Below are 26,223 nucleotides of genomic sequence, written 5' to 3' on the forward strand. Positions count from 1 at the left end.
TCGCGGGTACAGGTAAACCACGAATTAAAATGTTCAACAAAATACAAAATTCTATAAAGTTGTATCCAGATATTGGGAGAACTGACGAAATCACATATCCACGAAAATTTGTACCCACGAAAATAAATGAATCCACAGTCATGATATCGTATTTGGGATCGAGCACAAGCAGTTATGTATCAAATAATACGGAAATATGTTTTAAGTAGAAATGTGGATAATATGTCAATGAGACATCAACATTACAACAAAAGAACCAAAAGTACACCGGACACAGCTAAAAGTTGAATAACAACATAGATGTACGTTTACATGGATTGTGATCGCGTATAAACGGAATGTAGTAAAATATCAACAATACATACTGTTCTTTTATTGCTGAGATAGACTTACTGATGGACTTAAATCATTAGCTGAGCTGACCTAATAAATTATTAGCAGATCAGATAGGAGGAAACATATTTGTGTTGCCTTAATTGTTCCCCTGTATGCTTCCATAAATGATATTCTGTCCAAAAAAAAAGTCACACCCGGCAGTATGAATAGAAAAGAAACCGTACTTAGTAGACTCATTTTGCAATGTGCAGTACTGTACCTTTATATTGAGTATTTGATGCAAATTGATTGGAGGGTTAACACATATTATGTGAAATTATTTAAATGCAAAGTGAAAAGCTTTCCTTAAAGTTCTTTACATATATATGCATCCAAGATTTAACTTAGATTTTCATTATTATCAACATAGCGGTCTAGGGGTTCAAAAACAATATACATCATACAAGAAGCATCTGTTATTTGTGATTGGTGTATGTTAAAGTCATAATAAACGAGTGAACTGACCTGTAAAAAATAATGTTATTCCAATTCTTGAACCAATGCATACAAACATCATAAACTTAGTCTTCTGTGCACGATTTTATCATTTTTTTTCGCATAAATTTCGTATAATCGTCAATTTTTTTTCAATCGGTCAGTGTTGTGAAAATATGACAGGTAATTAAACTTCGAGTTTTGAAGCTGTCACCTGTTTGTCAACAATCAAAAAAAAAGCATGGATATTAAGCACGTGTTTAACATGTACAATCAGACAATAGTTTATTTTAAAGACATCCATGCGTATTGCGATCACCGGATTTTTACGAGACGGGTCATACTGAGGTCACTTTGCATACGGAAAATATGTCGGGGAATTGCTTCCTGGAAGGGAGCAATTAAAATAAAGTAAACTTCTTCTAAATATGAACAAATCAAATAATTTTCTTCAGAAAAAAGTATATGTACATAAGTTTTATAATGAAAACTATCCATGAGTTATAAAAAAACATATGCATTATTTTCAGTTAACCTGAGGTTTCTTATGACTTTAATACACAGAGTGAAACGTTTTTATTCGCATAACAAATGTTTAGTTCTCTATTTCACAAGGGAAGCCATCATGAATTTTAAAGCAGCATCAGAATAACACGTTTTTGAGTTAGGTGGGCTAAGTTTTTAAATTCCATCTTTAAAAAAAATCATTTATTAATTTAAAATAACCAAGTATCGTTATACCGAGTTAAGACTGACAAAGTCTCAATAACACCAAAGATCAAACCTCGCTGATCATTAGACCAGAGATGAGTGTATGAATCAATGGCTGTCCCAGATCTCTGCCAATGATATGTCTGAAGACTATACTAGTATTGCCATGCGTCACATTTTCTACTTGACACGTGTCGCTTGACGTTGTGTGTGCCGAACTGAATCTGTTCATACTGTTCTTAATTCTATTTCGATTGGAGAAGTTTCCCCATTGTGGTTTAAATATTATTGTTGCTTCTATTCTATACCAGACATTTCGCTTGAGTGTATACTGTCTTTCAAACGGGACATTGTGTGTATCAAGGTCTTGGGCTATGGTAAAGTTTTCTACATTGGATAGATCGTCTCCTCCATGCTGATTCATTAAGTTATCTCCGTAATCCTGATAGCCTCTTGGTCTATAATGCAAATAATCTATATCGATGTCCTCTTGTTTTATTGACCTCTTTAGTCTCAAACTGACCTTTGTCTGAATTGTTCTCGATGGCGGAACGTAGACAATAACGCCATGGAGATTGATATCTGATGTTTTACAATATATATCCGCTGCTGCAAAAAGATTTTCAGAATTGTCCATACATCGCTGGATCATTTCTACAGAGCCATCGGCATGGCTGATATTTCGGAGAAGGCGCATGGTTTGTTTTCGCTTTTCGGAAGGAAACAAGCCTTCAGATTTAGTATGAATAGACTGGAACACTGATAGTATTTCATCTTTTGTAAGAATATTTTTGACCGTGATATTCCTAGCAAAGTATTCTACATCCATAAGTGGAAATCTTATGGCAAAAATTACGTCTCCCAAAACTGATCTAATATTTTCATCATTTTCCGCAATATTCTGTTTTCGACACTGATTTGCAGCCCAATTTATACTACTTTCATATACAAGCTCTTCTTTACATGACAGTCTTTCGTATCGTATTACCTCTGAAAAACACTCTTTGCCAAGGTTTTGGAACTGACTCGATCCTAAACATCTAATTGTATCTCTTGAAATGTATTGCAGACATTCTAATTTAAGATCATCGAGAGAGAAGTCAATGGCTGTTTGTAGCACATTCCACACACGGTTTAAATCTATCAGGGAATGAAGGAACCTGACACACGCATTTTTCATGCTTTGAATTAGATATTTATCTGCACAATAAAGAAGTCCATAAACATTTTCTTCATTCAGCGAAAACGTGTCCGCATAAATAAGCCTGCAATTTAAATTTACAACAACAAAATGCTGAGCTCCATTTTTGTATAAACATTCGATATTAATATTATTTCATTAGAACAATGACTTTTTAATGAATAATGTTAAAAGGTTCTTAGACTACCTTAAGATTAATAGTGAAGGTTTCTGCTGAACTACTTTCTCTATAAAAAATAACTCCAAACATTTTGATTCAAGATCATTTAAAATCTACTGAAATTTTGTCACTGAGCGTTTCTTATTGTACCGATATATTTTATGTGTGTTTTAATGCGTGAGTTGTGCGGCTGCTGTCACATTGGCATACGTTCATACATCAATTATATTTGATGGATTATTCAACTCTATTCCAAGCCTACTTTTACGACAACTGTACCTCAACATTTGTTTAAATATGTCTGCTTCAATATCTGGAACAGCTACTTCTGTTTGTTCTGCCAAAGGACCAGCAAACATGGCAAAAAATACAGGACTAGCACTTGCAATAATGTTTTTGTGGGCATTAACCTCTGTATGGTCGGAACCTACGATAAATTTGACATCAGCCAACACCTCATTCGTAAGCATGTACACCAGGCGTTCCGGAAGTGCCTTTCCTGTCTGCCAGTCTGTCTCCGGAGGGTCATCTATATCGTCCATCAGAATATCTTAAAAAGATAAAAAAAAAAAAATATATCAAAACTATCAAGGTCAAACCTTTTCTGAAGGTTTCAGGCGGATATTGACGATAACAATTTACATGTATGGTATTGGTTACATAAACTCAACGAGAAGATACCGGCGAAATCGTGGTATAATTGAGCAAGTGTTGAAACAAAGAGATTTTAAATTTCAAGGGCAGTACATCGACGGAGCATACAAGAAAGCGTATAAAACACGGATCAATAACGGTCTCCGAATTTGGTTGTATTCTCCAAACAATGGCGTTTTCTGTGGAAAAAAAAAGATTGTTTCAAAGACAATTTTAGGAAGTTCAAAACTATAGTGGCCGGTTATCACTGGTTAAGTCCATTTCGCGTTTTCGCCCTTCATATTTCATAGGACGAAAACTCAAAATCGCGAAAAGTCGAAATCGCAAAATTGCGAAAACGCGAAATAAGAAAGAAAAAATATATCGCGTTTCGCGTTTTCAGGTGCACGATTTCTCGTTTTCGCGTTTCACATTTTCAGCTTCACGATTTCTCGTTTTCGCGTTTCACATTTTCAGCTTCACGATTTCTCGTTTTCGCGTTTCACATTTTCAGCTTCACGATTTCTCGTTTTCGCGTTTCACATTTTCAGTTTCACGATTTCTCGTTTTCGCGTTTTAGCCCTATAGAATATGAGTTGTGAATTCATAGAGGGTTAGTAAAATTTAATGAGGATGAGGCCGGGTACATAGGGGGTCAGTAGTTAACCGTATAACGAATTTATCACACGCTTAACTTTTTCTGCTGCGTTTTGTTGAAAAATAAACAATGAAACACAACAAGATTAATGGATGACGTCACCATTAACGTATCATGAACCCCCTATGAAATTTACTAACCCCCTACGGTCTCATAGGGGGTCACCACGTGATAATTTACCTGCGATGCGATAAATATAGAATAAAGGACTTTTTGTTTTTGATACTGACTTTATCACAGTAAAATATCAGGTGAGCCCGATAGTTAGAAGGCTTATTGAAGAATATCTACATTGTTCTGAATGTGATGTTGGTTGCCTTGGTATAAAAGAAATGGAAAAACATGCTAAGAAAGTGCATGGAGGTAAAGTTTCATTCTACTACGAGTTTGATTGGGTTTTATTGTTAACTGGTGATGGACACTACGAGATGAACCTAGTTAAAAGTTTTATGGAACTAAATTGGGAGGTTTTCATGAAAAACTTTGCCCAAAAGATGGGATGGATAAGTGAAGCTGCACAGAAATCGGCTAAGAAATGTTCTGACAATCACAAAGCATGGCAAATGATCCTGACATTTCACATTGGCACAATGTGTGAACTTGTTATACCATATGTAGCATATGAAAAGGGAAGAAATGAAAACCCATCGGCAGAAGGATATTTAACTTATGTGAAGAAACAAGGATATAATTCCAATTATATGTACCTTTTTGAAATGGTTTGCAAGTATACTCAGGGAATAGTAAATTTTCGAATGGCTACAAGGCGGAACAATTGGACCCTCCTACAATCTGCAAAATGGATGACTAAGGAACTGTTCCATGGTCGGAGTCATCCCAAGTACCAAGACATTGAGATATACGACCAATTTGTTCAGCATATTATGCCTGAAAAGGTTAAACAGTTTGTTAGGTTAAATGCTACTATGTCAAAAACAGGACACCCTAGCAAAGGTCAGGGATACGACTTTATTTTAGAGGAAGAAAACAAATCTTTAAAGATATGGTTGAAGAGGGGAACTCCGACAGACAAAATGTGGTTCAGCACATGTAGAAATCACCAGTACTTGAAGCAAATAAGGGATCATGTGTTCTCACAAATTAAATCTCAAAGTATCACAGATGGTAGAAATATAAATCTTGATGAAGAAATATTCGAATGGAGGTTACAGCTAAGGAAAACAGGTTTCCTTTACAAATATGTTGCCTTGACATCCATATCTGGAGATATCCTGTGTCCAGATCTTTCAAAATTCACCTCAGATGCAAGCAGAAAACGGTCATACCGAATTTTAGACATGCTTCTTCAACAGGAACCGCCATCTGATCCAACACTAAATTTCCCTGTATATGTTACTTATGCAGAGCAGGCAGAATACCTATCATTTCATAACTTGTGCATTAGAGACATTGATGTAAAGATCAAGGAAGGTTTGGAACGTATCCAAGATGAGGAAGCTAAAAAAACAATGGAGGAGTTTTTTCAAACAACAATAAAAAAGAAGAGGTGTTTGAAGGAGGACCATTTACATGTGCTACAAACAGTCAATGAAATAATAGAAAATCAAACCGAAATGACTATCCAACAACCTGACTGTAATGATAATGATAATGACGATCTAGATGAGGGATTTTCTGTTTAATTAAGTGGTAAGTGAAAATTAACTATTTATAAGTCTTTTTTTTAATTATTTCAGATTTCGGAAAAGAAAATACTCCTCAATCAATGCCAGTACCAGAAGATCATTTGTATCCCCTCATTTTCGATCATCTTGACATTACAGACATTACAGACATTACAGATATCACAGATATTGCTGGAGTCCATGGTGATTTATTACACCCCCGCTTATTTAATCAGTTCATAAAATTATAATATAAAGATATTTGTTTGAGTAATCAATGGTAATAGTTACTAGAAAAAATACATTGACGTTTTTCTGAACAATTTTATTATCAATAGAAATTTATTGAAAAATGCACAGATCTGGGAAAACGCAACAAATGCAGCGATATGCTCAAGAGAACAAACTAAGTTGAAAATGGCAATCATAAAAATATAAAGCAGAGACAAATTGGTCACAATGCACATTCACCACATGCATCTTAAATTTTCCTTGAAAAATCATAAGGTTTTTATTGCTTTTAAGCGGGATATTAAAGTATCACTATTTCCATCTTCGCTAGCCAAGGGTTCAAATTCCACCTACTCCTCTTGTAGGAGTGGACAGATTAGAACCCTTGGCTAGTGAAGATGCACAAGTGCAGGATATTCTGATCTCATTTCATTGCTAACTATATTTTTGTTTGGGGATTTGAGGTTGCAGATTCGGAGGAAAAATGTTTTGACCCAATCATCACAAGAAATTTGAAATATTTTGCAATCAACTTGGAAGTTATAAATCAGTCCTATCTAATTATAATTCTATTTCAGTTTCATCAGAATTGGTACTTAGTTCCAGCAGTGCACATATAGAAGCTTCAACATCTTCAATAGGTAATATATTTAAAGTCAAAATTTTCTAAAACTGTGAGTCTGTCAAAAAAAGAATGATTAATATAGATTTTCTTGTTTGTATTCTTTTTGAGACAGAAATTATCTATGAGGGACAATCTTCCACAATATTCATGCAATGATCCTTTTATTGTATGGGAATATATTGCACGCTATAAATTTAACATTGACGTCTATACAAAAAAACAACATATCAACAGTGATAGCCAAATTATTTGATTACAAGAAAAAAATTACTTTTAGCATGTTACACTTTCATAACGAAAATGCTCAACTCTGATTTTAGTTCTGCATTTTTTAATTTTGAAAAAATACTGTGAAAGTGTTATTATTTTATTTGACAGGTAGCATCATCACACCACCACCATCCTCATCACATTCATCATATGCTGATCATGATTATGATCCATCTCTAGAACTGTCCCCTGTACTTCCAAAATTGGGTAAGAAGAACTGTTTTAAGCATCATATCAATGTGCAATACAAGCAGACTTTGTGCTCAAGGAAAAACATACATTCGAACTCCTATAAAAACCAGGAGTGAACCCAGGTGCTTCGGAAGGGTAAGCAGTTCCTGCTCTGTCAACAGCACCCGTCGTGAGGTCTAACAAAGTCAATCCGATATGTGTCACAATCAGGATAGGAACAAGACATGTTTATGACAATGGAAGCATGTATAATGTCATTTGTGTCACTGTTACATTGTAACGGTCAATTAATTCGTGATGACGACCGTAAAACTTCCGCAATGAAGAAGCCAGCCATTCCCTGACAAAACCCTGACTGAGCAGTTTTTGTGATAACAGCAACCCTCTCTCTAGAAAGTCATGATAAGTAATACATGCTCTAGAGTGATGGATAAGCTGAGAAATGTAAACACCATATGCTGGTAAAGCTGGTATGTTGCCACTAAGGAAAGGGAAATTGACAATGGGAAAGTTGAAGTCATCACACTTATTGTATAACTTAGTTATGAGATATCCCTCGTGGTCAGTTTCGAGAAATAAATCCAAATATGAAGTTGACTTTGGTGTGTCTGTTGTGTCCTTAATTTCAAGTTCAATAGGATACTAGTAGACAGATGAGATGTTAAAAGTCTTGAAATCTGTTGTTATTCAAGGACAAACGTCATCTATGTAACGGAAAATGAAATTAAAGGATAGGGCTAGTTTCTACTTATCTACAAGTTCACATAATTGATGCAATTAATTGTTAAGAAAAGATGATATAATATCATTAACCCATGTTAAGATCTGGATTTATTTATTTTTTTTACAAATACAGGTTTTTGATATTTTTTACAACTAAAGGTTCAAGACAGCCTGAATCACTCATCTTTTTTGTAAAATGTTCTGAAATAAAGTTATTGGAATGAAATAATATGTTTGATTTTCACTATTTTTTCAGGATCTTCAACAATGATAGGTGATCCTATAGTAGAACCACTAGCAGAGATTCATGTAGATGAAAATGAAAAAGCTGGCATGTCAAAAGGTAAGCACTAAATTAATTCCTAGTTCTTCGGATTCACTAGCTACCTAAATTTGAAGATTGTGAAAAAAAACCCATTATTTTGGCCTTTTACATTTTCTTTGAGGTTTTTCCCTTCATTTCACAACAATTTACACTTTGAAAAATAAAATTGATCACAGGTGGTCATGTTTAAAATACATGATATACCCACCAACTTAAGTTAGCTTGGTACTAAAATGAAATAATCCCTAAATATTAAACAGGTCCTGTCCAAATACATTTTAGCGACATAAGCAAAATCTAGCAAAAATTGTGATCCAGTACTTTCACAGTATGATGTTTATTATTCTAATACTATTTGTTTGTAACAATGGATGTGATTGGCTATCCTTTTACTAAAAATTCACGATTGTCTTGCCGTAACTAAGCTGCAGCCTTTCACACAGCCACCATTTTGAAATGATAAAATCCAAATGCAATATTTCTGCCACTTTGGCAAAACAAATGAATTTCATACTTTGAATAATACCTTTTGTGAGATTTCATGAACATTTGAAGCTACGTGTCGCTAGGTAAACTCAATTTGCGACAGCAAAGCTTAAAATACAATACAATTATCTTCCCAGTTTGCATAATTATCTCCCATTTGCAAGAGTTGTCTTTCTAATTTTAATGCCAAATTAGAGTTTTGACCCCAATTTCACGGTCCACTGAACATAGAAAATGATAGTGCGAGTGGGGTATCCGTGTACTATGGACACATTCTTGTTTTACTTTCTTTTAATGGTCCAATAAAAATCTACAGTAGATACATATCAAAGGAATTTAAACATTTTTATACACAATTTTTCAGAAGTGTTATATAATATGATAAAGATGCATTTCACAGAAATAACCAAGATAGAGACATTTAAGGTAAATTATGACAAAGGGGGATAGCTAAAACATATTTGGACCGAACCTGTTAAATATGTCTTTCTATTTTTCAGATACCAAAAGAGATGGAAGAACTGGGCGGTTTGCCGTTAAATCTGGGACGCCAGAACAGATGAAAAGAAGGAGACAGATGGCTGACAGAAAAAAATTTATTAGAAATGTGGACTCCCTAATGGAGAAGGTTACAAAGTTTGGGGAGGATCATGATGAGTCAGAATATTTCTTTGTTGTGAAGCACAAAAATGAGGTGCATTATACTGGCTCTACAAATTTACTTGATAATTTTAAATCAAATAATGTTATAATGCCATTTAATGATACAATGTTCCATGCTAATCAGGAATCTATAATTCAAAGGCTAAATAAAGCCAAAATACTGAAAACTGCAGTGCAGCCATCCCCAACAAAAGGTCCTGATCAGATGGGATTTCTGCCTGGACAAAATGTCAGACAATCCCAGCTGATCAACCTACAGCTGCTGGATATTCAGTCACCTCCTGAGGAAGATCATGTCAGCGTAGAGTCAATGAAGAAGAGAATATTTACCAGAAAGAAAAGACAATTACAAAAACCCAAACCAGTAGAAGTGGAAGGAAGTAATAGAGGGAGAGGTAGGGGAAGAGGGAGAGGGAGAGGTAGAGGGCGAGGTAGAGAGGTTGACTAAATATCCAGCAGCTGTAGTATATCAGTTATCTATGCTTAAAGCCGTGGGTATTGATATTGTACCACCCTGAAGCACTTTTGTGCAGCCTGAGGCGTAGCCGAAGGTTGTACAGTTGTGCTGAAGGGTGGTACAATCTCAATTCCCATGGCTATAAGGGTAATTAACAGATTTATCCCCGGCTTGGCTTCAATACGGAAAGTACATGCATCATAAATGAAATGTAAGCGACGCAATTCCAACGTCTTTTTCATTACGCGTTGAAATAAATATGATAGTTATGCAGAAAATACAACCATTTACAGGTCGAGGATGTACCTTTGGTACAATCCTCAGAGTACCATAGTTTTACGTCATTTTACATTAGATTTTGGCTGTACATTGATGTCTTCTGTTTTAGCGCGAATATGTAACTTCGACAACGTCATAGTTCCCCCATAGCTAAGTTCCGTAGCTCTTAAGGTCCTTTTTTTTGTGGACCATATAGCTACGGATCTGACCCGTTTAAAAACTTGCGATTTTGCGACCCAGGCTTGAGTCGCACTTTGTGTACTGATAACAAATTCACTTATATTTCTGGAGTTCCAAGAGAATTTATTTTATTACCGGAACTGATTAATCTACATCCTTCCATATTTATCCTAAATGGTAAAACAAAAGACTGAACAGAAAGGTATTTATTCTGGCTAATTTATTCTGAATAATGCAAAATAGCAAGTTTTTAATCAGGTCAGATCCGTAGATCTATGGTCCACAAAAAACGACATTAAGAGCTACAGTACCGCAGTTAAGTTCCCCCAACACATATCAAAGAATTTCATTCATGCATATTTCAGTTCAGAATGGCCTGAATTTAAACATCTTCTGTAAATTTGTGTGAAATAACTTTAACATGGTATAATGTTGAAATAAATATTATGGAAAAGCAACAACAGGGAGTATTGTAACACGAGGTTCAGAAGCCTGGATAATCTTAATAATGTGAAAAAATTACTTGTTTTACGCAAAATATTGTGTAGTCTTTACATTGACAACGTACATGACGTAAATAAGACCTCCCCACAAAGCTGCTTACCAACATCCAGGGGCCATGGGTTTTGAACCAACGTGTCGACAGCCAATCAACAGCTGACATTTATTCCAAGCCGGGGATAATACCTTTTACACCCCCCTTACAAGAGTAAATGAGAGTTTGATTACTAAAGTAAAACTAAGCATAAAAATGTTATTGCAATAGTGTCTTCCAGCTTCAAAGTCTATTATATGGATTGCTGCTAGAGTTAAGATACCACAGCACATGTCCTAGACCTCTGCTACTGTGGTATCTCAACACTATCAATCCAGATTAAGGTCAAGGATCAGTAAATAAACTAGTCCATAGATTTTTTTAAAATTTAGAACTCAATTAGATATTGAAAATATACATCAGAAAATGTAAAAAAAAGTATATGTCACCGACTTCGTTTTCAAGAAAAATCCATTTTTAAAATGGTCCGAGAGGGTACTAAATTACATTGAATATATAGGGGAAATCTATATTTTTCTTCTACAATTTTCGGTTTCCGGTATAAATCACGTGAACCGCTCCATAGAATTTTTTTTAAAACTAATATTTTCTTCCTCTTTCTCTTACGAATTAGATGATATTAAAAAAAAATATGGTCACCGACTTCGTTTTCCCTGTAGAAGCGACGCAAACTTAACATTTTGGCAAAAAATCCCATCAAAATTCGTGACGTCGTAATTTTTATTACATAACGTCAAGTTATCATGCTAATAATTTCCAACGTTCTTCGTGTTGATTATGCACCGTGATTATGTGTTTCGTATTGATAGATTCTTTTTATCATAAGAGTCTGATAATTATCATTAATTTTTATTTAGTATTACTAATATTCTTTATTCTTTATATTTTAGCACCCCATTATACTCTTTTCCTTTTTTTCTTTTTTGCATTTTATTCTGCAATTTTTGCCCATTATTCTGCATTCCGTAAACCCCAAGCAGACCCTCTTTTATGGAACATTTTAAAAAGAAATTATACGTTGTAAAAAATATGATACATGTATGTTCATTATCAATATTCATATCTAAAACAATTACTAATTCAGACAAAAATACATTGTACATGAAAGCAAAAATTGTAAAAACTTAAAAATAGAAATCATCAGGGTTACTGTCTACAAGTTGACACAATAAAAGATGTAATTGAAGCTATATTTTTTATGCCCCCCTCAACTACCCTGTACGTCTGTCCGTCCGTCATTCCGTCTGGCCGCCCGTCCTTCCGTCCGTCCGTCCCCCTTTATAGTTATTCCGCAAAACATCTACAGTTTGAATCCTAGAACGTTTTCACTTTGCTGTCTGTTTGCATGTGGTCGGGGTTTTGATCTTTATTGATATTTGCTCTAATGAGAGATAGTTGAACTTTGTCACTTTTGGGTAACCAATTCACGAATCTCTTAGACTATCTTGTAAGTCATCTGTTTACACTTTTTCTCCGTTCCGATATATGATTTGGCCACTTTTGAAAAAAAAACGGTTTCTTTAGCAGCGGAACATGTAATAGCTTGTGTTTTGGTACTATATCACGACAGAACGTGTTCTGTCCATATACTGCTGCTTAACATCGCATATATAAACAAACATTATATCAATGATTCTACAAATTCTTGAAAGAGTGTCGTGTGGTTATTTATACATCTGCAAGTTAACAAGTAAAACACGCAGACAAACTGACATCTTTGTTAATATCTGTTTTGTTCTGTATAAAATTTATTGTATACAAGTCTACAAAAACGTTTTAAAAAGTTTACTAAATGGTTATTGTTCCATAAGTGTACATATGTATGATCGAAGTATATATAGTATAGAATCAGTACATGATACACAACATGCGACAAATAAGGGGGGGGGGGGGTAGTAATAACTGGAAACTAAATTAAACTTAGGCTTTGATGGATGTAAACTTCAATAAAACTGGAAGTTACATAAGGGGAACAGGAAAATAAGAATATATTGCATCACTTACAACAACCTTTAAATTGACCAGTGATCTTTTATTCATTACTGACCAGGAACACCGAGATAATCCAACGATTTTTTAAGAGTCCATATTAAGTGTGGACCTAAATGTTCTTTATCTTTAAATATAACGCTCATTCTGTAAAATCTTCAATTAACGATTTTGTAAAATCTTCAATTATCGATTTTGTAAAATCTTCAATTAACGATTTTGTTAAATTTTTCTATCATTACATGATTTCTTAATCCTGTACATGGTCTACACTATTGTATTAAATAATTATTTTATTTTCCGTTGTTATTCTTTATAATTTTGCAAACTTTTATGTTCAATTTTGACATTCGTCAGTATCCGTTATTCTGCAACTCCCTTTGAGATCTAATTATATGTGACAATAAATTAATGTGCTTCTCTCTCTGAATTGCGCTCTCTCAAGACATTGCACGGTCTTTGTAGTACAGTGTATTTTCCAGAAAATACATCGTGTAAAAACATTTCCAAGGAAACCAAACATACGGAGGTTGAGATATGACAAAAAAAAAAAACCAAGAAAAAAACAATCGCACACAGGCTGAGACAAGACTGGAAATATTGTGTTTTGTTATTTAGTCCATCTACACAAATAAGGGGGGACCTTTAACGGGACTCCGGGATAGGGTGTTTTTAAGCACGGGATTTCGGGATTGATCCTTTCTGGATCCGGCTATTGTTTTTTCGAATTTCGGGATGGCGGGATTTAAATTTCTATAAATTCGGGACCTTGGGATTTCATGTTTTAAAGTCAGGGATTTCGGGATCAGGACCCCTGCCACCTCAACCCTTACAAATGCATATCACATGATGTCTTTTCCTTTTTAATTTTCTTTTGGCCTTGTGTTGTTGTCTGGTTGCTGTCTTATTGAAGTACTGACTACTTACGGGATTTACATTTTACTTTAGGTACTGAAAGTCTGTGACACTGTGCATATTTTTCAGTACAGTAGGTTTATAGTAGTAGTATGATATAGAGATGATCGATATAATCTCGTTCTCAACCTTCAAGTTCTATGAGTGAAATAGAATTGAGAACAGTTCTATTTTATATTTGAGATGCTACTTTCAGCTAGGGTACATTTTTTTTTATTCGGTTAATTTTTATATATAACAATTTCCTTTGAGGAGACAACCATACGAATCAATACTATTAGGATACTAAGCCATGTATAAATCTTCCAACCATATACTATTTATACATGTATCTATTTAAAGATTTGTGCTCTATTTTTAACATCGAAATTGCGGCCGTGAAAGAAAACACCATTACAAAAAAACAACAACATTAGAATACAAAAGGTAGCGATGGATTAATGATCGTAAAACATCATTTTTGTTTATTTTTAATTTGTTATAGTCTAAAAACTGTGTATGAATATTAAACTGTTGTTCCAACCGTGAACAAGGTTAATTAATTTAAGTGTATTATAGTTTAGTGCCAACTATGACTGACTGACAGCAGCGGCGAATTTCAGGGGCGGATGCAGGAATTTTCGAAAGGGGGGGTGCTAACCCAGGTAACCCAGGGCAAAGGGGGGTGCAAAACATATGTCCCGATATAAATGCATTGATCGGCAAAAATAAAGGGGGTGCGCACCCCCGGACCCCCCCCCCCCCCTGGATCCGCCACTGAATTTATGACCAGTATTAGTTTATGTGGTTCATTTCCTTTTCTCTAATTTGAAAATATTTTTACTTGTTCCGACTGGTGTCAGTGATAATTTTCAAAATATGGGATATATAGTCTTACCGTACAATACCAAGTTTTAACTTTAGTATTAATGTCCCAAACTTGCACCCCCTTCTGCTTATTTTCGGCTAGACGATGTCTTAATTTTCCCAGTGAATATAGGGTTTTTGTAAGGACAGTTTTGACATACTACATATATAGAATACTTCCGAGACCACACTGTTTTTTCTCATCCCAATTATGTAGAAACAGTAGTGAGCAACAGTTTTCACACTTGTTTCAACTGGTCAGCAGATATATACAAACTCTACCACCCTACGTCCCTGACGCCATTCAAACACCTGATTTTCATTTTGAAGATCGTCTTCGTGACTGTTTTCATATTCATTTTCAATTTTTAATTTTAGAAAAACAAGTTCATTCTCCTAGAAGTAACATACTTTCCGTCAAATTTACCGTTGACGTTGTCCCATCGAAAAGTCGCCGGGTGCAATTTTAACATTGCAAAATCTGGTCAAAGGGACGTAATTCGTACAAAACGTCGCAATATTTCGCGGAATCCGCTAGACGGCGTTCATTTACTGTTACTTGACCTTAAGATAAAGATTTGTTTCCTTAGTATTTTTCTCCAATTATTTATATCAAAGATATATATTTATTATAAACTTCTACTTGTTATTTTTCTGTGATATTATGTACCAAATGAATACTCTTGTTGCAAATTAATATTGTTTCTTTTAAGTCTAGTCAACTGGTCAACTACTTGTTGTATTGATAGATATATATAGAAATTTGCATTTTTATCATGTTGTGATTTTAAAACCTGTGTCGTCAAAGACCAAAGCAGGACTAGAATTTGCTCGCTGCTCTCCATGTGGTTACCATCTCGGATGTTTTATTTAGTACAACATGAGCTTTGTCATCAATTGACTGTTTATATGTATGCATATTATTTATAAACATTGAAATACAAATATGCAGAATGTTTTGTAAATCCATACCATTTTTATGTGAAAATCTTTGAGTGTGTCTATATTTGCCATAAACATTTCATGGTTCAAATTACCGTCCCTCTGTCCATCCGTCCACATTTAAACTTTTGCCATATTTTTCTTCGCTCCAACTGATCTGATCAATTTTAAATTTGGTATACAGCTTTATATATATGTACCATAAAGTGTATTAAAGTGATTTTTGTCGCCCTCAGATATCAACTTCATGTTTCGTGGAACTTTGAATTATCCAGTATATATAACGATAGACAAAAGTGGGGCATGATTGGGGGTATGCTTAGCACGACTTGCATACAACTAATGTTGTTTTGGTGTTTTTTTAATTATTTGTTATCTTTTATTGTTATCTTTTATTGTTAGCTATTTTTACCAATTTTTGGCCTTTTCTTTTGGTTAAATTATGAAATCTTATTGAGGTCTTATAAAATAAACTCCTGAAGCTTGATATATTTGTTGTAGCATAACACACATTCTTTATAAGACCAATGCTCAGATTTATTCCTGAAGATGAAATGAAGATTTCATGGCTATTTTATCTTTATAATGTTTTCCATTTATGGTAGGATCCTCAACTGATATTATACAGTATAAATTAGTTTGCTCAGCCAATGAAATTTGATGTTACATATCAAATTAAGTTATAGCAGTTATGTTTTATTTGTTACATGTGTTTCCTTTAATTTGTGATCTTTTTCTATGTTAACTGTTCATTTATTCCATTGTTGGGAGTTCAAGAAAATAAAACTTTAAACAAATGTCAGATTTCAACTTTTTTATTGGAAGTAATAAAGTTTATGCAGAAAGCCTTGCATCAAGATCCTGGAATGGAATGCAGTTTTCTAGAACTCTCATGGCTTCTCTGAAGTGTGATTTATTTATCAAAATGAAATAATCACAACTAAGTTCAGCTCCTCCACCAGGTATATCAAATATCCTGTTTGTCCTGTGGAATCTTTGGTGTGAGGGGGGATTGCGACTCGGAGCAGCCATGCCAGTATACCTGCAAATCACTTTTTTGGCCATTTGCGTCTGGAGTAGCTGTTTAAATGCCTTGCATACATTAGCTGGTACTCTCCCTACTGGCCTTCCTAAGAATGAAAAAAGAAAACACATTTTATCATTCTTTAATTAGAACATAGAGGTGAAGTGTAAGGTGATGTCGTGTAAAAAATCTGAATTAAAAAATAAATAATACAAATAGGTGGAACACATACCAGAACATAAAAATTGGGTAAATTTATAATAAGTAACATTTCGAGGTCACTGCCTGATTTTCAACAGGTGGAACCCACACCAAGTAGCAGGTTACTGACAATCTGAACAGGGGCAATACCGTTGGTGGGGTAAAACATGTCTAATTGGATCCAAATCATTCCCATATCTGTATGATTAAAAATGAAATAGGATAGAAATTAACCACAAACCATATTTTGTGTAATCTGTAACCAATCGCAACTCAAAACATGTTCAACCACTATTATTAAAACTCATATCGTGCATACTGAGGATGTGTATATAATGGAGATTTGACTATATTAGTTTTTACATGTTCAACTTAGTAATTTAAAAAATAATCAAAAATAAAATGCCCTGGTAATCAAGAAACCCCTGACATGCAGCCCTCAGAAATGGGTGATCCCTAATCGCGATAGGGGTTTTCTCGAATTCCCTGGCTTTAAAACGCTCCATCCCTCTGTCCTTCAATAGTGATGACAGTATTAAACAAGATCAAATTGATTTGCATTGTGTTGACATACCTGCCAGCTGCCTCAAATGTCGTTGATTGCTTCCCTCTGGCAGCTGGTTAAGAACATGTTCCGGTAAATCCACTAAGTCTGGAATCTTTACCAAGACAGCATTCTCATCATACCGGTTGTTGTTTTCTATTTCTATATTTAAGTCTATGTATTGGTGGTCGTATATGGAAAGCATGGTATCCTTTGATGCTCCATGAAATCTTAACCAAATGTTCATCGTCAGCAGCTTGCATATTTAATGAATGGTAAACTTTGGTTAAACTCGTATAAAAAGAACTGTGCTTATTTAGCAGCTAAATCAACAACTATGTGCATGACCATAAATAAAAGAAGATGGTTTCACCGTCTTCAAAGGTACCTTTTTTACCAGAGACTGGTTTATCCGTCTTATGAGTTTATAAATGATAAAAGACCGTTTTTCCGTCTAAAGCATGTTTGTTTTGGATAAGATGGAAAAACTGTCTAGTGAATTTGACAAAATATTAAGGACAGTTTTTCCGTCTTGTTTATTTCAATTCAATATAAGATGGAAAATCCGTCTTTAAAACTGAGGATGGACATTCCATCTTATGTAAATTAGACGGATAGCCGTCTTGGAACTGACTGGTTACCTTTAATTTCAAAAGCGAATTTAGGGGTAGGCGATGCGGGTCACAATCACCCCTTATAAAGGCTACATTTCTGGTCAAAGCATATGTTTTTATATTCGGTGAAAAGCTCATTAGAGCTTATGTTTGTATTGTTTGTCAATATGCCGAATCCAAATAAAGTTTTACTTACTTACTTAAAGCAGACCTTTATACATGTAGTTTGGTGCCCCCGGTTATCTCCCTTTTTAGAATTTATCCTAGATCCGCATATGAATAAGTTCACTTTTTTGTTCTTTGTTCTTATATGAATATCTGTCAGTAAATTGACAATGAAACCACATCTTTTAAAATTGTATATGATGGTCCCACAAAAATGTCGAAAATGCGTAAATTTCATTTTTTTTTCTAGCTTCTCTCATGTGATAGCGGTACCTTTTTGGTCACTATTTATGTGTTGCGTTTAAATATGAATTGTAACACTTTATAGTGACTGAACAGGTAAAACAAATACTTCTCAGGAAACAGAAAAAGAAAACTACTTGGAACAGCCACCAGGCTATGTATTGGTATGAATAAAAACTCGGAATGGAACATCATGGACGATATGTTAGTTGTACTTCATATATAGATAACGCATACACCTTATCGCTAATCCCGGTTGACCCGGCCGCTTGAACTATTGACGTCAACAACAATCACTTTTCCATTGTGGCGTCAGATATTTTGTTTTATGACGTCAAAATTTTACGGGAACCTGTGTGATTTCCATCAATGGCGGACAAATAGCGATAAGGTGTATTCTTTTTAAAGTCTATATATATCTGCTTTTTCATGCATTTTCTGTTCACATTTTCACAATCATCGTTCAAAAAGGCTAAACTAACCTTGTGAAAGTTTTAAACAATGTCATTTCCTGAAAATTGGTTTAATCCAAATAAGCTACTCTCTTTAAGGATGCACTTAGGTGAGGTCAGGTGAACATTTATAAATTAAGAAGTTAAAATTGATACCATAAGCTGGTAGAGCATCAATTAAGGATAAAAATAAGCAAAACATATTTATATGTCATGGACCTCCTTTTCGAGATATTTGATATTTAAAATATGGCGGGAAAAGGCTGACTCGGACTTTTACTTTATATTTGCATTGGTATTATAAGGTCTCAAAACAAAAGAACGAAACTTAAGAATCTTCTAAAATTTTGGTTGTTGATCTTTCATGAGCTATTAAGTCTTATATGAAAAAATAAATGGGTGTTATGGGCCAAAATATTTTACATTGTATTGTATGGAAAAACACCAAGGAGTCCGAACATTTGACACAAATTCCAAAACCTCACCTAAGTACATCCTTCAATAAAGATATTATTATTATTATTATTATTATTGTCAAGTGTTTCATTCGCCAAAAATCTCGTGCGTTTCTGCGAAAAAAATCACGCGCAATTTTGTGAATGAAAGGGGAAAGTAGATCCTTACGCGTAGCATTCGCGCATGTCATTTGCGTACTAGCCCAATAATTTTCATATCACGGCCAGTCCACTGATACTGACATTATCAGCGAGTACACATCAAAGGAAAAATGTACAAATTACCGATAAATGGCATTAATAGGCCACCATACAAAACACTACATTTATAAGTTATATCACAAGTTTTTCCGACTTTGTATAGTTTCATATAGGAGATGCGGCTCAATGAAATTAGTCTCTTCCTTTAGTAGTATAGATGTATTATCACAGAAAAAAAAGTAGATATGGTGGCATTAAATGTTATGGTATTAATGAATGGGTGTTTTTATAATGGCCCTGTTATATGTCCAAGGTCTGTAATAATGGTCGAGGAAGTCTGTAATGGCCCGAGGCAACGCCGAGGGCTATTACAGACATCCGAGGCCATTATTACTGACCGAGGACATATAACAGGGCCATTATAAAAACACCCATTTCTTAATACATTTATTAACCAACTGAACAAAAGTGTATGTGTTGCTGCTAACTTGATGTACTGTCTTACTCTTTTAACGATAGTTTAGTTTGAACAAAATAATTTGTACTTCACCATTATAAAGCTTTAAATATACCAAATATCCAAGATATTAAGTTGAAAGAGATATGTGTTAAAAAACAGGATGAACAGTGATCACTTTATATGGTTCTTTAATGTTGGTTGCTGGTTACTAAATTAAATAAAATACTCTTTACAACTTAGACAAACAGGGCCATTACAGTAAAACAGGGCCATTACAGAAAAAACAGGGCCAATACAGAAAAACAGGGCCATTACAGAAAAAAACAGAGCCATTACAGAAAAACAAGGCCATTACAGAAAATATGTAATTTTTAATAAACAGTCACTTTTGGCAATAATGCACTTAGTTGGTTAATAAAGACAAATAATATCTCAAGCACTATGAATTATATAACTGATTGACAATCAATTGTTAGATAGAAGGGTCAAATCGTTTGTGTAATTCTCGGCTTTGATGATAATGGACAATATTAAGTGACCTTCAGAAATAAATTGCACGAATGTCGGCTCTCTTTTGTAATCAATCTTCTTCTTCTTCTTCCCGGTTACGAGTCGAACTCTATAAAAGTGTAATTGACTCGGGCGCATCTCAAACTGACAGGAGGCCACTCCTCTCTGGCCAAAAGTAAAAGTCCAGGAAAATCTGGATGGAAAATCTCGAATATTGTCGCTGCTATTTCGGAGTTTAGTATGTAAATTTGAAGCTTTAGTTATCTAAAATCCAGAGCGTCGTAATTAAACTTTCTTGTAAAAACTAGATATGATGTGTGCACAGAATTTTAATGAGTTAGCCGTATGTTTGTCCTATGTCAGAAACCGGTAATTCAATGTTTGTCGTTGGTTTCCGTCTGCATCGTTTGCCCGGTTTTTGTTAAATATTTAAGCACAAACCATCTCTTTTGATCGTTTCACATTTTGTCATTTCGGGGTCTTTTAAAGCATACTATATATAGGTATGAAATTTGACCATTGTTAAAGGTCGCACAGTGATCTACACAATTGTTCACATCCTAGTCTTCCGGTTCCTCAGGAAATGAAAAATAAAGACTATAAAATTTAGAATGGTTAATGGGGAATTTGTCAAAGCGACAACAACCCGACCATAGAGTATGCCTCGGTGGCTCATGTGGATAGCTGTCGCATTAATACGAAGCATGAAAGACTCTTATTTGTATTTTTGTTTCCTAGGAAAATAAGATACGTGATTGTGATACGTTATGTTAATTTAAGTATCGGTAGGCCTAAATATAAAGTTGAAGAGAAATGAATATGAAAATTCATCACGCGGTAAAACATATTCACACGAAACCCGAATAACAAATTCCCGGAAGTTCATATTCTCACTTGTAGTTACTGAGAAATTATTCGACAGAAATTTTATCAGACACACAAACAGCAGTAAAACACTAAAAACAATCAAAAAAGTTTTAAGTTGACAAACGTTGTAGGGTAGCCTGTAACTTGATATAAAAACTTACCACGAAAAATAGAAGCCATTCTTCCTAGTTTTGAGTTGCTGCTTACTTGGACGTTACGTCGTAACTGTGGATTTCATGTTGGTAGGATGTTGCCAAACGTAACATATCATGACGTTGCAACAATGCTGAGGGCAAACATGCATCTGGCCTTGCGGTCATAAAACTTTCGAGTCAGCTTTTTTTGTACTTGTACTCGAAAATAAACCAATCAAAATGCTGAATTTCATGTTTCGAGCATGACGTTTGTGCTCCAAGCACTGAGCAAAGTTTTATGACTTCAACCCCTGGCCTTACAAAATTCCATAACCTAGCATATGGGCCTCTTATTTTTTTTCTTTCTATTTCTAAATTTGAATAATCCCCTTTAATTCATATGTCTTTTTTTTTTAGAAAAATGTGTACAACTATATCTATAAGATGGGTGGCATTTTATATTTTGAGTAGCGATTTTTTGAAATTCATATACAGTAGATAAAATAACCATACATCGTCTCGAAATATGAACTTTATTTGTACAAGGATTAGAAACCGATAGAAAGAGTCCAAAGGTGTTTTGAAATTTCCTTGCCCTTTGGTCTTTGGTGTACTTTTGATCTTTTTTTTTATATATATAATTGATCTCATCGTCAATTCCCAACATTTCCTTAACTTTATCACTGATTTTTATGTGTGATTATTGAGTATGCACACAACACTTATAGAAGTAAATATATTTTGTCTTCTTATATACACGAAGTGATCTAAACTTGCTTTATTATTACTGAGTTTTAAAATATTTTAAGGGTTGACTGATATCAGGAACATACTAAATGATACTATTCACAGCTGGAATATATAAATACTAGTAAAGTTCTTTTGACATCTATCTTTTTTCATTAGAACTCTTGCTAAAATAAGTAAAATTGAGGCCACAGCAATGTAATTTCTTGTTCTATGCTGTTCCATGCTGTTCGTTGATGTGTGTACTTGTTAGTTTTTGTGTTATATGTTGGTTGTCAGTTCTTCGTCTTTTTGGTGTTCTCATTATTTGTTCTTTGTCTTTTTGGCACTTTGTATATCAATAAGATGTGTTATGAATGCCAATTAGAAATTCTCCATCCAAGTCACAAAGTATTTAAAGCTAACAATTATAGGCCAAAGTATTAACACGGAGACAGGAAAACAAATGGCTTTACTCAACAAATCGACTTAAGGTTAAGTTACAGTAAATAGGCTATGTCACCGATTTTAGTAAAATTTTGCATACAACTTTCTTTGGCTCGATGAACTACAACTGAAAATCGAACATTTGTATGGAAAACACATAAAATCGGCGAATAACCGTCTAAAATTTGTCGTAAAATTATCAAACTTCTGATTTCTACTCCATTGCTTAAAGAACTATATGTTGTTGCTACATAAATTTCCGTTTTAATGAAATAAAAAAAAAAAAAAAAAGATTCACACGACTTCGTTTTTACGGTAAACATAATTTAAAGTTGTGTTCTTTGAAAAAAATGCAAAAAAAACGTCGAAATAATTGTAACGTATTGTGGCGTTGCAGGCCGTGAAAAGTTGATTTTATGTGCTAAATCTATACAAATGTTCACCCATTTTGAAAGAGTTCAATCAGATATATTTCAAATGATAAATGAGATAAATGCATTATTTTCCCGATTTTCGGTTGTATTTCAACGAGTCAAAGCTATATGCAAAATTTTACTGATATCTGCAACATAGCCCATTTACCTGAACTAACGCATGTACACCATAAAACCAAACAAGAAGACTTATAATTAAGACACAAATTATCGATCTGAGAGTATACGCAGTTACTTGATAAAGTACTCGCGCTAGCTTGCTAAAAACCAACAACAACTTATAAAAAGAACTTTCAAATTGACTGAAAGGTCGCTCGAAGCCATCAGCAACTAAAGAAAAAAATACAAGATTCACAAAATCACCATGAAATGTCATCTAACAAAAACATTTAAATTACAATGAAAAACAGTATATTTAAGTTATGGTAACATCTATATCCTGTGACAGAAACAATATCATTTTTATCATTATCCTTATCATAAAATTACAATTTCTTATTTGATTTTTTGATATTGAAAAAAAGTAAATTTTAATCAATTGAATCAAAACTATCGACGATATGATTTATTTGAATATGAAAACTCATCACAAAAACCAGCCTTATAATTTGGAACATCAAACGCACGTTTCGTCTACACAAAACTCATCTGTGACACCCGAATGAAAACAGTTTAAATTTAAAATTTATTCTATAATTTTCATTAATTATTACTGTAATTATTCTACTAAATGTGGGGTCGTTATTGGCAACACAATTTTTTATTGAATGACGATTACAACTTCAAAAGTTGTTAAAAAAAACCTGTGTGTCCGATGACCATTTTTTTTTTTAACCATGATAACAAATGCTTCTACAATATGATATATGATAAATTCGTTCATGTACATAATTTTGAATTACAGGTACAGACTACTTGTATGCATGTTTTCATTCTCTAATTGAAATGCAAGAAAAATATTAAGACATCTAACAAACTCGTAAGTTGTAAGAATATATCCCCGTTTTATAAGTATATACTAGTTCAGAATCAAGCAAATAATTATGCGACTGCTGGTGGAGGTTCAGCACTTATGTGTTAACATGGATTGTCTTTGATCTGGTCACATTTGTAAATTAAATAACTGTTTTGAAAATTTGAATTGGTCGAAATGCTAATAAATCTTACGAACAAAATCATAAGCTTTGTATTATTGCTGAGGTTTTTTTTTTTATATCATTTTCAGGTTTCCCTATATCGATAATGACACATTACTCCCAGAAATATCTTTTTAAAACATTGCAAATTGAGGAACACTTTAACATGCATATGGGTCATTATCAAAAAAAGTTCAAATTTCGACGAGGTAATATTTTGAAAAATGATGTCATTGTTTAAAACTTTTAAATGTGTCCCGCTATTCTATAGTATGGTAGCAACGATATTCGGAAATATGCAATGGGAAAAATGAAGAGTTTCTTCAATTTGAACAGTTTTAGGTTATCCTTTGAAAGAATCGTGTCAATGGTGTTACCAATTTAAAGGTACTAAATATTATTGTTTAACATCAAACAACTGTTCCAATTTGTTGTTTAGGTTTAAATTACGACTTATTGACATTATTCATATAGCTGTGCATTCTATTTAAACATAAATTTCAGAATACATTGTCGTAAAAAAGTTAGCCGTCCTAATTATGGCCGTTGTAAATACTAAAAAATACACTTAAACTGAATATATGTGAATTGTATAAGATTAAATGATAATAATATACCTAATCCTTCGTACACGACCTAAAAACACTTTCATTTATGAATAAATATAAAAAAAAATGTCGCATTTTTATATAGTAACACCACTGACCCTTCAGTAACTCCAATGACACAAAAGTATCACCAATGACATCACATTTCAAATTTTACCTTTATCAAGTACTGAACACAAAGTCAAGATCACCGAGCAAAAGAAAAAGATGAAAAAATAATTCTTAGGCTAAAAAATCTCAAATTATATAACATAACATCCATTGCTAAAAATGTCAATAGTGTTACTAAATAGTGTCATTGGTGTTACCAGCATACATCAGTTTGTGAAAACTGTGTATATGTAATACATGCTATTGTTAAAACATTGTTAAATAATTATTGTTTTTCATAAATCATATGATGTTTAGCTTGTTAAACATGAAAGAAACACAAAACAATGCTGATTGTCATGATATATTCAGTGGTGTTACTAAATTATTTTATCAAAATGGTCTCATCATTGACAGTAACACCAATGATTTAAGGGGTATTTTAAGATTCAGTTACGAAATAAGTGCTCCATTCCCCTATTCTATATGTTTTTACTGGTGCGTGTTTCTATAATCAATATGTTTCATTATTTAAAGTTAAGGAAATGTTTTCAAAAAATGATTTTTATAAAAATAAAAAGTACACCATGGACACTATTTCCAATTACGATATAACCATTACTTACTTTTACGATTTTTTCACTAAATCTTCAACATAATTGTTTGTTTTCTTTTGCATAACATGCTTACAGGTAACATTGTTAAGGGAGAAACTGTTGTAAATGCCCAAATCTTGCGAAAGATAACTCTTATCCTATTTGTCCTTTGGTAACACCATTGACTTTAAAAATGTTACATTTTCTTTTGGTGAATTCATTAAAATTGTATGTATCAAAATGCAATAAAAAGTGATAAATCATAATAACAAATGATATGAATAATAGTCCTATTTCAAGTCTGAAAGGATTTATAGTAAAAAATAACAGTTAATTCTGGCTATCTTCAAGGGTTTAAGAAAACATTAAGGATGTTTTTATAACATTTCATACTGTTAACAGTATATTGTGTATCACAAAACATTCATATCTAACATATGCAAGTGTTATTTTGATATATTTTCATGTCTGTGACTTCAAAAGACCCAATAACATAGTTTTGAATGTTTTTTTGATAATGACCCATATATGGGTTACATAAGTGTCTTCTTGAGAACAAATAATGTGACTCCAATAACTGCCAATACTGCCCCAACAATCTGTATCCAATTGTCCTTTAGGAACTTTGTTGATGACATTGTTTGTGTTGGTAGTTGTATGAACTTCTTATATGGATGCTTTTTTCGATAAGTGTTTAGAATTATTTCTTCCTCTTGTTTAGTATCGATTCCAAATATTTCGAGCAATTTTGTGTGTGCTCGTTTAATAAGTTATGAGAAAGCTTGCATATTCTTTCCTTCGTACAGCTACCGTCAAACCATTCTTTGCATGTGTGTAAG

At 33.6% G+C, this 26,223-nt stretch overlaps 2 protein-coding genes and 1 pseudogene across 2 annotated transcripts; 1 reads left to right on the forward strand and 2 right to left on the reverse strand.

Moving 5' to 3' along the window:
- Window positions 1–1,503: 1,503 nt before the first annotated feature.
- On the reverse strand, window positions 1,504–21,484 carry LOC143056088 (BTB/POZ domain-containing protein 6-B-like). Its single transcript, XM_076229173.1, has 3 exons — window positions 21,375–21,484; window positions 3,162–3,432; window positions 1,504–2,786 (listed from the first exon to the last, which is right to left on the reverse strand). The coding sequence occupies exons 1-3, from the start codon at window positions 21,391–21,393 to the stop codon at window positions 1,589–1,591; spliced, it is 1,488 nt and encodes a 495-aa protein (XP_076085288.1). The 5' UTR covers window positions 21,394–21,484; the 3' UTR covers window positions 1,504–1,588.
- Window positions 5,834–16,274, forward strand: LOC143055962 (uncharacterized). The gene is made up of 6 exons (XM_076229024.1): window positions 5,834–6,002; window positions 6,608–6,670; window positions 7,033–7,131; window positions 8,096–8,182; window positions 9,151–11,108; window positions 15,106–16,274. Exons 1-5 carry the CDS (start codon window positions 5,900–5,902, stop codon window positions 9,759–9,761), a joined length of 963 nt encoding a protein of 320 aa, XP_076085139.1. The 5' UTR covers window positions 5,834–5,899; the 3' UTR covers window positions 9,762–11,108; window positions 15,106–16,274.
- Window positions 16,277–17,875, reverse strand: LOC143057351 (uncharacterized; annotated as a pseudogene).
- Window positions 21,485–26,223: the final 4,739 nt, after the last annotated feature.

The sequence above is a fragment of the Mytilus galloprovincialis genome, chromosome 13 (assembly GCF_965363235.1).
Source record: "Mytilus galloprovincialis chromosome 13, xbMytGall1.hap1.1, whole genome shotgun sequence".
In the NCBI taxonomy this organism is placed as follows: Eukaryota; Metazoa; Mollusca; class Bivalvia; order Mytilida; family Mytilidae; genus Mytilus; species Mytilus galloprovincialis.

Bases quoted from the DNA above. Each gene is read 5' to 3' on its own strand.
- LOC143055962 (XM_076229024.1), top strand. From the start codon at position 5,900: ATGCCAGTACCAGAAGATCATTTGTATCCCCTCATTTTCGATCATCTT. The intron at 7,132-8,095 runs GTAAGAAGAACT...CTATTTTTTCAG, and splicing joins CCCTGTACTTCCAAAATTGG to GATCTTCAACAATGATAGGT. The intron at 8,183-9,150 runs GTAAGCACTAAA...TCTATTTTTCAG, and splicing joins AAAAGCTGGCATGTCAAAAG to ATACCAAAAGAGATGGAAGA.
- LOC143056088 (XM_076229173.1), bottom strand. The intron at 2,787-3,161 runs GTACAGTTGTCG...TTTAAATTGCAG, and splicing joins ATATTTAAACAAATGTTGAG to GCTTATTTATGCGGACACGT.